The 13,377-nt window shown below is 31.6% G+C and overlaps 1 protein-coding gene across 1 annotated transcript; it reads right to left on the bottom strand.

Moving 5' to 3' along the window:
• Nucleotides 1-1,584: 1,584 nt before the first annotated feature.
• LOC143074130 (carbonic anhydrase 1-like) lies at nt 1,585-11,098 on the bottom strand. Its single transcript, XM_076249676.1, has 8 exons — nt 11,071-11,098; nt 10,862-10,891; nt 7,080-7,250; nt 6,040-6,188; nt 5,288-5,380; nt 4,089-4,152; nt 2,666-2,824; nt 1,585-1,622 (listed from the first exon to the last, which is right to left on the bottom strand). The coding sequence occupies exons 1-8, from the start codon at nt 11,096-11,098 to the stop codon at nt 1,585-1,587; spliced, it is 732 nt and encodes a 243-aa protein (XP_076105791.1).
• Nucleotides 11,099-13,377: the final 2,279 nt, after the last annotated feature.

Raw genomic sequence — 13,377 nt, 5'->3', positions numbered from 1 at the left:
TGGGTCGATTTTTACATGTGGACCACCTTTGCTGGTGGAATAACAGTCCCCGAGGGTATCATCAGTTCAATAGTTAGTACTTCGGTATCGGCATGATTAATAACAAACCTTTCGAAAATAGTCCACTTATAATTTTTTTTAAATTATAAAGAACATAAATTTTCAAATCCCTCAGGCAAAATCGGCCTATGATGGATTTCGCTTTTTCATAAACTTTTTTGTTATATAGAATTTCAAATGTTTTGCTTCTTTTACATCCTCAGCTTTCAAAAATTCGACTGTGAGCATTGCTGATGAAGGTAAATCAAGAAAAGCACCTGGGACGCATGCAATTATTAACGTGTTGTTTACATTTCTTATCTATGCTTGTTGTTCAGTGTTAGCCAAGGCTCTGTGTTGAGGGCCGTACATTGACCTATAATGGGTTACTTTTTTTAAATTTGTTATTTGCATGGAGAGTTGTCTCATTGGCACTCACACCACATCTTCCTATATCTACTAATAGAACAACTTTTCTATTAAGCTAAATGTAAAAATATTCAAGGAGTAGTCGAACAACGTGTAATATACATGTAGTACACATGTGTATCACGGTTCGTCAGAAATGAAAAAAAAGTGGTCTTTGTCCCCAGCGATATTGAATAGAAGCATAAACCAAGAAAGTGTATTTCATCAATAGGAACAAAACAATTTGATCATTGTTGATTATTCGTCAAATATTTCAAAGTAAGTGATCTGAGTGAAATAAAAGAACATAACTGAAATAATTTTATAATCCTGTGTAAAGATTGAGCTGACAACTCCAGTGAACAAACATGAAATGTCGTGTGCTTCTATTTTTAAACCATGTAAAGAGTCCAAAGGATTTTTTTTTATTTGGAAAGAGTTATTTCCTTTGCGTGTTATGTCTTTTAAAAGTCACAAAATATATTCAGTAGTTATCAAAGGTACCAGGGTTATAATTTAGGACGCCAGACGGGCGTTTCGTCTACATCAGACTCTTTAGTGGCGCTAATATCAAAATATTTATAAAGTCAAACAAGTACAAAGTTGAAGAGCATTGAGGATTCAGAATTCCAAAACGTTGGGCCAAATACGGCTAAGGTAATCTATACCTGGGATAAGAAAATCCTTCGTTTTTCAATAAATTCACAGTAAAGAGGAAATTTATAAAAATGACCACATAATTGATATTCATGTCAACACCGAAGTGCTGACAACTCGGCCGGTGATATCCTCGGGGACGAAACGTCCACCAGAAGTAGCATCGACCTAGTGGTGTAAATAGTTATCAAAGGTACAAGGATTATCATTTAGTACGCCAGACGTTCTTGGGAATATCTATAACGCTGAATTATTTATCGATCGTCGTCGTCGTCGTCGTCGTCTTCTCTTCTGGTCTTTGACTTCCTGCTATTTCTAGACTTTGACTTCTTGCCTCTTCTAGACCTTGACTTCCCGCCACTTCTTGTCTTCGACGTTTTACCACAAGATCACGTACTAGATCGTCTGCAGTTGAAGGTGACAACTCGATGATTCAGTGGTTGAGGATTCCTAAAGTTGTTTATAAGATATTCTGTTCCATTATAATGTGTTCTTCCTAGATGTCGGAACTGTTTCAGCTACAAGAGTATATTAAATTCAAGATTGAATAAAATTATGATTTTGTTCACAAAAATAAAAAAAGATTTAAACAATGTATAGTCATCCTTTATCAAATCTTCTCGATATTGAATCTCGGTTAGGGTAACATCTGTGCAACAGATAACCAGAATATGTTCGAATGGTCGTATCCTAGTCCTATCTGCCAATGTTACGACATCACCATATGCTACTTCTTATCGAATTTTTACTTGAAATGAGGAAAATGACAAAATCGAAGTATCTAAATTCGCGATGTAATACAATATAGAAATAGGAATACAACATATTTTGAAATACTTAAAGGATACAGAGCAACTACCAATGCATGTGTTGTTTCATGTGTTTTGTATGTTTAAGTTTGTTGATTGTAAACACAAAATATGTTACTCAAATGCACTTGTGATGTTTAAATCCACCAGGATACCTTTCACTCTATATCCACCTCAAATCTTTTGGCATACATGTAAGATGACGACATTTAATTTAAGAGGTGGTTTGTTCGGCAGTTTTTGGAAATTTATATTTTGTCCTGACTTAATGGCACATAAATCAATTGTAAATTAGAATCACATTTTTAAAAATATAAACAATGTATTCTGTGTACTTAAAAAATATTGTGAACCGACGATATTTTCCAGTACCTCCTCATCTTCAAAATTAAATAGATGCTATTTCAAATTGAGGTTGTATTAAAAATATTCGCTGACATAATTTCAAGGAAATTTTATTGCAAGTAAAAAAAGAAGATAATTTACGCCAGTGTTTCTGATTTGGGTCGGTTTCATGTCCCTTTAACTTATAATAGTGATCAAAGGTACCAGGATTATAATTTTATACGCCAGACGTGCGTTTCGTCTACATAAGACTCATCAGTGACGCTCAAATCAAAATATTTATAAAGCCAAACAAGTACAAAGTTGAAGAGCAATGATGATTCAGAATTCCAAAACGTTGGGCCAAATACGACTAAGGTAGTCTATACCTGGGATAAAAAAAATCCATAAATAAGATATGTCTAAACAACTCTGAAACTCAGAAATATCAATGTGTTCTTTAAATATTGTCCAGATAACGCTTTCAAAGCACGGTGGTGTTGTTAGACTCCAATAGTATCTGTAGAAACAGTCCGTTGATGGAAACAGCGAAGTCAAGCTGAATGATGTAAGAATAACATGGTCATCTGTTTGAAAAGAGTATAAAATAATGTATAATGCAGAATTCTTTGTGCTAAAATGGTTCGGATTAGTTTGGATGATGCAAATGGTCGTGCGTCCTCTTGAAACATTTGTAGAATTAGTAATTGTCCTGTTGCATTAAACGATTTTAGATTGTCCATAGATGAGTTAATTGGGACCAGTTTTTATATATACATGTATGACTCTTTGAGGGCCCGTAGGCGGCCTGTTGTAAAGCAAAATTTCTGTCCCTATCCAAAATACCCTCATTTTCCAGCAGCAGTCGAAAACTTGTTTTCGCTCGTCCTGAATATGCATGAAATATTTGCCACTGGACGTTAAGCAACCAACACTCAATCAATCAATCTTCTTGCATTAAACAATTTTAGATCGTCCATAGATGAGTTAATTGGGACCAGTTTTTAAATATACACGTATGACCCAAAATGAGGTATACTTCATAAAAAATTTACAAAACATCCCGTATAATGTTATCATATATAGTCCAATAAACACAATCATATGCAAAGTGAACAATTCTGTTAGTATCATATATATATAAAAAAAATATGTGACCAAAGAGTAGACCCTGTTGTGCCGAACTAATTGACAACCAAATCACATATGAACATATAATTTATGCGCCATCCATTGTTAAACAATTCAAAAGAAAATGATTGCATGCTAATTTATAAAATAAACCATCTGTGCATTACATGTTTTCTTTTGTATCAATTTTTGTTGAGTTTGGAAAACATACACTTTCCTGGATATTAAATTTCGGGGATTTGTCAAAGTCTGCATACAATCCTACATGTTTACATATATACTTGATCGTCTGAATTTAAATAAACGCGTAAAATGTAGTTGTAATTTAGGCCTATTAAACGCACCTCAACATAAGGCATGATATTATGCATGTGTAACAACCCAAAAAATTCCTGTACGTCATTCTCGTGCAGCGCTACTCGTTCACAGAAAACGAAATATAAAAAAATAAAACAATTAACATGATTATGTTTTTATGTCTTAATTTCGCATCCAAATAATATCTCCCAAAGAATATTTTTTTATTAACATATGACTTTGTATGTATGTTCAGTTTCATGTTGTCATCTGTTTTTAACATATTCCGTTTTTTTTAAGGAAAAGAAAGGTCTCTAAATTGTATGACACATAATATTGAAATCATTTGATTCGTTCAAAGTCTCAGTGTAATCTTAAAATAAGTTCTATGTTTCAATTCAACTTACAAATTTTTCTAATAACCTTTATGCTCTATATCATGTAGATGAGTGATGATCTCGTCAAACTTGTGATTATGTCGCCCAACCTGGAAAGAAAAGTTGTTGAACCATGCATAAATTTATCTAAAATGCAAAGCTGTAAAACATTGTAATATGTCCAGCTCAGTACTCAGCACTTCGGTGTTGACATGAATATCAATGTTATGGTAATTTTTACTAATTTCCTGTTACAAAACTTTGATATTTTCGAAAAACTAAGGATTTTCTTATCCCAGAAAAAGATAACCTTAGACGTATTAAGCACAATTTTGTGGAATTTCGGGTCCTCAATGCTCTTCAACTTTGTACTTGTTTGGATTTATAAATATTTTGATATGAGCGTCACTGATGAGTCTTATGTAGACGAAACGCGCGTCTGGCGTACTGAATTATAATCCTGGTACCTTTGATAACTATAAATTACATAATGAAAAAAAATCTACTACATCCGAAAAGTAAAAATATGGCAATGTGTCTTTCTTATATTTTACCCCTATCAATATAAAAGTAAGAATACATGGTATGATCGCCAATGAGACAACTCTGCGCAAGAGACCAAACGACACAAAAATTACCAACTATTGGTCACCGTACGGCCTTCAACAATGAGAAAACACATACCGCATAGTAAGTTTTAAAAGGCCCCGAAACGACAACTGTTAAACAATTCGAACGAGAACACTGACAGCCGTATGTATGTTTGAATAAATGAACTAAACAAAAATATATATACAGCAACAAACGACTTCCACTGCATAAACTGGTCGATTATATATTTCTTGAATACAAGATATGTAGAGAAAATAGTGAAATTAGTAGAAAAACATAAACACATACAAATTATAGGAAAACATAGTACACCATTATGGTTAACAATTTAAGACAATTTAATGCTGACGACTTCACATTCTTAAACCGTTGTTCATTCACCTTTCGTTGGTTGTTTTTCTTTCTCTCGGAACAGACCTTTTAGTCGACTAAATAGACAAATAAAAAAACTCTATGATGAATGATCAATGGCGTAAGAATGTGGAGTCGTCAACAGTACATTGTCTTAATGTATTTTTGAAGTTGTTTATTTTTCATACACATATTTCTCTCAATGCTTACCTCTTTCAATACACGTAGAGCGAATAGATTTTACGTTATTTTGTTTCTTTTGAACGTTTTAGTACTACTCACATCAAAAAGAAAGCCTAAAACAGCAAGACCATAGGTTATATTCATGGATTCATTTACAGAGGAGAATCTGTCAAAGTGCATCACTACATGCATCTAAAAAATGAAAAAGAAAAAAATAATAGTAAAATTTATATTTCTATATCCCGTGGTTTGAATAAATGACGTTTTTTCTTGATATGGGCAAGGTATGAGGTTTGTGCACCGGTAAAATTGTTTTTTTTTTGCGTCTGTTCCAAGTTAAATTGCTTGTACTGTGTGTTATTTGTTGCATTAAGATCCATTTTTTTACTCCAGTGTTCAGTCGATGTTGATTTCAATATCTGTTTTGTTTTTCCGGTTATCTTCATTTTACTTATTGTCTACAAATTTTACTTGCATTTGTCTGTGCTAAAAATATGTGCTCGTCGTTATCCTTTTTGAAAAAGGCGGGCTATATATTGAAAGATATTATCTTCGCTTACTTATGGATTAATATATTTTAGTCTATATCTTATAATTCTATCAATTGTAGGAAGTCTTGGATTGTTCCTAAAACAAGTAAAATTAATAAAAAGATGTCTTTGTAATTTTGAAGGTAGCATCTGGCATTTCGAAAGATGAAACATTTGAAATACATTCACCATTTTAGCTATATAGCATGTCATGTCATGAATTTTTTATGACTAAATTTTAAAACTATATAGAACAAGAATTTAAAAAAAAATGGGTAAAATACATGAAAGCTACCCATTTGTCGTATGGCTTGAACTTACTTCCATAGAGAAATGTTTTCCATTGATTTCATGTTTTGATTCCCTTTTATCTTCTGATCCCCAGTGAAAGTGGAACTGTTCCACATTATACGTTCCTGGCAATCCACCACCGGATACCTCTAATCCATGACTTATAACTCTAACTTGCACTGAATTTGATTCATATAATGATTACGCATTATTTGCAATTCATAAAAATGTAAAAAAAGTTTCATGCCTGTACGGCCTGTTGTGAGTATATTAATTCAACGTTCAATATATCGCATATACCTATAACTCTATAGAACATAAAGATATCTAATAAAATAAATAATATACATTGATATAACCTGACTTGAGACAGGCACATAACGAATATGACGGGGTTAAACCTGTTTGAGAACGCTTAAACCTTTCCCAACCTTGGATAGTAGTGATACAGCAAATCGTAGGACGACTGTATTTTAATGTATGGTGTATGTACATGTGTTGACATAGAGACTGTCAGAACATTTTTGAGAGTCGATCTATTCATAAGGGAATTAAGTGGTCCTAGATTGTAACTGTGAGAGATGTTGTCAACATTAGGTTGTTAATTACCCTAAGAATGAATGAGAAAAAAGTAACATAACAAAAATACCGAACTCAAGGAAAATTGAAATCAGAAAGTTTTTTGTCAAATCGCAAAATCAAAAGCTCAAAAAACGAATGAAAAGCATTTGTTATAATGCTGACTTGTAAGAGGCATTTCCTTATATATAATGAAATCTAAAACTATATCGGAAGGAAAAGTCTGTTTTGCTATCTCAGATACACATGGTACACATTAGTTTACATTCGTTGTGGATCTCTTATAACGCAAATTCCCACAAACTTGTGAGTTGTCTTCATACAGTTTCAAGAAGAATGTGAGACTATGGATATCATCTTAATTTTATAGATGTATGTAAAATTAACGTTGAATATTATTAAGAATAGTCGACACTAAGTTTTCATCAGTTTTAAAATGTTTACCCCGCGTGTGAAAGAAATTGGATACATCTCTTATTTTTAATACATACCTGTATGTCCGTTATTCGTAATTTCAAACTTGACATTCTTAGACGTAGAGAGCTTACTAAAATCAAACTTCCAAAGTCTTGTATCAGTCTTGACCTTCGATGTTTTCATATCTATTGGAGATTGTTGCTTTCCACCACATGTCGGGTTTAAGTACTTCCAATGTTTTGGATCTAATGTTAACCAAAACAAAAATGTAGTTAATATAAATAAAAGAAGCTGTGGTATGATTGCCAATGAGACAACTCTCTACAAGAGACAACATGACCCAGAAATTAACAACTATAGGTCACCGTACGGCCTTCAACAATGAACAAAGCCCATACCGCATGGTCTGCTAAAAAAGGCCCCGAAGCGACAAGTTTAAACAATTCAAACGAGAAAACTAACGGCCTAATTTACAAAAAATGCCTGTTTAAACAGCAAAAATATGTATAGCAATTAAGGGAGGAATATTGCTTTGCAGACTGATTTTAATATAATACTAAAAACAAAATATGTCTATCAATTTATTGGTGCCGACTAATCGCCTCGTCAGCAAAATAAAGGCAACAGTAGTATACCGCTGTTCAAAACTCATAAATCCATGGACAAAAAACAAAATCGGGGTAACAAACCAAAACCGAGCGAAACGCATTAAATATAAGAGGAGAACAACGACACAACATCGAAACGCAACACACACAGAAACAGACCAATCATCAGACAAAACACCACGAGAATAACAAATGTAACATGAAAACCAAATACATGAATTTGGGATAGACAAGTACCGTGCCACGTCTTATCTCAATATCTCAAAAATAAGAGAAAACACAAACGACTCAACGTTAAAATGCAACACAAAGAGAAACGAACAATATATAACAATGACCATCTTCCTGACTTGGTACAGGACACTTTTAAAGGGGAATAAAAGTGGTGGGTTGAACCTGGTTTTAAGGCATGTATCATCTCGCAATGCATACCTCTTACGTCAATTCAAGAAAAATTATAAGAAGACAATCAAGCTCCGCCTACTATATATATCGTTGGCTATTATGCATGCAGTCATTATATAATATGTATAATATATATATATATATTATCATTGTTTAAATAATTTTATCACCAGCCGAGTAGTCAACACTTCTGTGTTGCCAAGAATATGTCATTTTTATAGATTTCCTGTTTACAACACTTTGAATTTTCGAAAAAATAGGGATTTTCTTATCCCAGGCATAGACAACCTTAGTCGTATTTGGAACAATTTTTTGGAATTTTGGATCCTCAATGCTCTTAATTCAACTTTGTACCTATTTGGCTTTATACATATTTTGATTTGAGCGTCACTGATGAGTTTTATGTAGACGAAACGCGCGTCTGGCGTACTAAATTATAATCCTGGTACCTGTGACAACTAATTAGCATTTATATATTAAAATTAGACACTTTTAAATGAAAAAAAAAAAGATAAAACCAATATATAATTACAATTTAAGTAATTAATAATTTAAACATTGGCAAAAAGCTATATAAATGACAAATAAAACACAATTTTTATTAAACTTATTCAATATAATAGTATTGATTTATTGAATAACGTTTTGTTATTTTATTATGAGGTAACTTCCGGGTCAACTTCTGGATACGTTATTATATAAAAAATAATCATTTATATTTAAGATATGAAATATTTTATAACATCTTTCTTAATATTGTGCTTTCATATTCTCAAAAGGTGACCATATTCAGTCATTGACCGTATAAATATGAAATAAGGAGATGAGGTATGATTGTCAATAAGACAAGTTATGATTAAAACTGAAAAACGAAGAAGTCACCGTACGGCCTTCAACAATGAGCAAAACACATACCACAAAGCATGTCATTAAAAATTACGATATAAAAAAATGCAAAACAATTCAAGAGTGAAACTCAACGGCCTTATTTTGTTATAATCATCAAACGAAATACAAATATGATATAAAGTAACAAATGCCAACTACTGATTTACAGGCACACACATAATGTTGTGGGTTTAAATAAATTTGCTGGCACCTAACCGTACCATTAATCGTGACAGTAGTATATTTTACACAGCACCACAGAAGGAATAATTATAAAAAAAAACAGTTAAAAAAAAGGTTTGACTCATGCGAATGATACAAGCCAAACAATATTAATAAAAATCCCACTAAAGACACAACGTGTAGTCATGAAAATACCTCCCATTTACTAAAAACTAATTCAAAGACAATGACAATTCATAATAACCATGCAACAAGGAACATAATTCTGCATTTTTACTGTTGTTAAGCCTTGCACAACTAAATTAGAAATTTTTATACAAATGCATATATTTACAGATAAGAAGATATGGTATGAGTTTCAATAAGACAACTCTCCATCTAAGTAAAAAATTTGTAAAAAGTAAACAGTAATAAGTCAAAGTATTTCCTTCAACACGGAGCCTTAGCTCACACCGAACAGCAAACTATAAAGGCCGCAAAGTGCTCAGTGTCAACCAATTCAAACATAAAACGAACAATCTAACCTATACAAAAAGAAACTAACAAACGACAACCACTGAACTACAGACTCCTGACATGTGCATACAAATGCATCGGGTTTAACATTTTAATTTGATTGATAGGTTCCATTTTTTTTTATACATTTCTGTCAAAGGGTCAAAATAAATATTTTGTAAAAACAATAATGAAAATTAAACATGCCAATTACCTTCAGATCCGGTATTACCTAAAGAATCAGAAGGAGATATTTTCTTTAATTTAAAATTATTTTAATTTTATTACGACAAATTTTAATTTAACCAAAAAAATATTATCAATCCTTTACATTTGACACATTTTACAGTCTATTAAACACAAAATAGATAAAATCTGATAATATTCAATCAAATTCTATTTTATTGAAATTAGAATTGGAAATTTTAGTTAAAATTAAAAAAAAAAAAAAAAAAATTCAAACCAAAATAGAAAATATAGGTTCAGTGATTAATCGAAATGTTATGTAACAGATCTCCAAAATACAGGAAATAACCGTGATGTTCTTATTCATATGCATAAAATGCAAGTTAACCTACGTGGATCAAGGCTACACACAGTGCGTGTTTTAGTTACTTATGTACTAATAGTTTTTGTAAATGCAACTACGCTCATATTAATCGAGGTTAAAAGGATTTTGTAAAGGTCACGTGTTACCCTTGAACGACTCTCTTATCGAAAAGTATATACAGAAAAGCATCTTGAAACTTACAATTATAATTATAAATATACAGTGCATCTATTAATCATATTACGTAAGCTATAAGGTGTACTGCCACTATTTGGAAAAAAAATGTACTTTTTCCAAATCATTTAAATTAAGGAGAAGATCAAGGTATGGAATGTTTAAATGAACGGTTCGAATAATAAATTGACATTCAAGAAGAAATAGGTAGTCAAATAATTACCATGACAAAATTTATATAAATGAAAATTGTTATATTTTTATTGGAGGTTTGGAGGACACCAACATTGTACCACCAACATCCTTTAACAAATGATCTAACTATGCGGGATGGGCTTTTCTCATTGTTGAAGGACGAATAGGACCTGTAGTTGTTAATGTATTTGTCATTTTTGTCTCTTGTGGAGAATCGTCTCATTTGCAATCATTTTCCATTACTCCATCAAGTGTAAATAAATAATTCGGATCGGCACTGTAATTGCAGAGGAGTTTGTGTAGTTATGTGTATCATATTTTTTTTTAAATCCGACTAGAAATTTGACAGAATACTTACGTATACCATGATGATATCCCCATGTATGAACTGAAACAATATAAAGAGAGGAGATCAGAAAGAAATAAGTTTTGTTTTGTTTTTGTTTTTATCTAAAAACAAATTTTATTCATTATACTTTTTTTGCTGTTATGACAAATCATGTGTAATATATTTTTTCAGGATCATCAATATCATGATCATGATTAGAGGGAAAGGCAGTCTCTCACGGCTAACAGATCCGGGTAAATAATTCATTACTCTTTTCCGATGATGTCCATTGTCTATAAATCAACCCCCAAGGTTGTTTCTGTACGGATTAGCTGAGCTTCTATGTAATTAAAAAAGACAAAAATATACTGTATGAGCTACACTGCTCAATCATTTATACATATTTCCCTTGAGTATGTTACTATATAATATGTAAATGTACTAATTGTGAAGTTAAGGAGTTAAGGGGGAAATTCATACCTCCATATTATTTAAGATATACAAATGTAAAAAAAAGTATTATCATGCTTAAATATTGTAATAGTAATGTGCTGTTTTAGTTGTCAATTTTTATTCGAAGGGTAGAAAAGATGCTTATCTAATTTAAAACTGTAATAAACAAAAACTTATTCTGAAGATGTATAAGTCAACAAGGTATACCGTTTGTATTATGAATTATGTTGTAAATAATATTGTATATAATATGCTCCTGTTACGCAGTCTTCTGCGGCTGAGTTTTCTTTAGTAAACTATAAAACACACTGGTAACTTATTTATACATATTGCCCTTGAAAAGAGGGACAGTGCTCTCTTAGTCATACGTATTTGCCCTTGAAAAAAAATGTACAATGCTCACTTATCTTTGCATAATACCCTTGAGTAAAAAAGATACTGCTCACGTATCAGTTGTATGTATACGAAGAACATATTAAAATATATAAGTTGCTAAACTTTTGTCGCACTAAATAAAATATCAATTTTAAGCTTCATACTCAATATCAACAAGCTCTTATTGTAACTGTATAGGTTGCATTTCTGTAAATATTGACAATGCAGTTTCCAACAGGAACTCATTTTACGGTTAAAACAAAATTAATTTTCTATGAATATTCAAGATCTCCCCAAAAGAGGCGTGTTTTGAGAAACAGCTGTATTTACAAGGTGCAACATATAGACATTTGATGTGAAAAGTCGGGTATCCTTCAAACATGAAGTAGGTGAGTAAAAGTTCTGAAAATGGACCACATGATATATGTTTCCGATATTATAATATAAAGCGTACATGATAAATGAAAATGCAGAGGAAAACAAATGCACAAAATGCTATCTTGATTGGGAATCTAGATATGAAAAACATGCGTTTGCAAATTTTATGTTTTCTGTTTTAACCGTACAATATTTCTTTTATAAAACAATATGGTACCCTTTTTTGTAAGACCAAAATAGCACTGGCTATGGTATTCTTCACCATAAAATAGAAAATTAAGTCAAACATTGCAATTTTTTGCCTAAAACATTTATGTATCAGTCAGTTAATCAATTTTATCTAGCATGTTATAACCACATCTTCTTATTTTGATAAATACACTCAGTACTGATAGTTAACATATCAATTTATACAACATACATTTTTGTCGAATGATGGATATACATACAAAATCAAATATAAATCTAAATTATAAATACAAAAAGAGCAGATAGAGTGAATAAAAAAATTGACTTTTTGATTCTTTTTATATGGGGACGAAGTCCCATATTACAGTAGAAAATTCAATAAAAAAAATCATAAAAAAAATCGGGAAAATTTCCCGAAATTTTCACTGACTAATGAAAATCAAAATCGTTAAAATTTTTTTTGATGCTTTTTTCAATTCCCGCATTTTCGCAGAACGCAGAAATCTACTTCTTTCTTTCGGTCTCGTTGTCGTGAGACTTTAAGTAGTTTAGTAAAATAAAGGAACTCAAATGCAAGGAACACAATATCAATATTTCATTTTTAATAATTCTTTGTCTTTGATATGAATTAACGTTACATTATGTACCTGATGCATTGCGTTTCTTTGTTTACATTGAACATGACATCATAAATTAAAATAACGTCACAAGTAACAACAGAACCAAAAGCTAGACTGGTTCCCGATCGCAATATTAATTATATAATACATATACTCGTGAGAGAGTATGCTTATAACTAATACCTTGAACGTAGGATAACCAAAATCGGGAACGTTACGGTATTTCCGTTTCTTTTTTAAAAACAGATTTTGAAGTTAAAAAAAAAATAATTCAAACAGACTTCGTCCCCATTCACAGGTAATGCCTGCCTCATATTAGTGATTAAGATTATAACACAATGTAGCTCTATTTTTGACATTTTTACCTATTATATGACTGTTTATTTTGTCCATATAAAAGAACTTAATGCGACTGTCATACATACATCTGACGAGTTGAGCCTTTTTCAACTAATTTTTATAGTTCGTTCTTATGTTGTACTGTTATACCACTGTCCAAGGTTAGAGGGAGGGTTGGGATCCCGCTAACAT

Source organism: Mytilus galloprovincialis, chromosome 5 (genome assembly GCF_965363235.1).
Source record: "Mytilus galloprovincialis chromosome 5, xbMytGall1.hap1.1, whole genome shotgun sequence".
In the NCBI taxonomy this organism is placed as follows: domain Eukaryota; kingdom Metazoa; phylum Mollusca; class Bivalvia; order Mytilida; family Mytilidae; genus Mytilus; species Mytilus galloprovincialis.
Note: the sequence above shows the minus strand (reverse complement) of the source record. Positions and strands in the feature narration are given on the sequence as shown.

Bases quoted from the DNA above. Each gene is read 5' to 3' on its own strand.
- LOC143074130 (XM_076249676.1), bottom strand. From the start codon at position 11,098: ATGAATTATTTACCCGGATCTGTTAGCC. The intron at 7,251-10,861 runs GTAAGTATTCTG...GGTTAACATTAG, and splicing joins GGGATATCATCATGGTATAC to ATCCAAAACATTGGAAGTAC. The intron at 5,381-6,039 runs GTAAGTTCAAGC...TTCATTTTTTAG, and splicing joins GAAAACATTTCTCTATGGAA to ATGCATGTAGTGATGCACTT.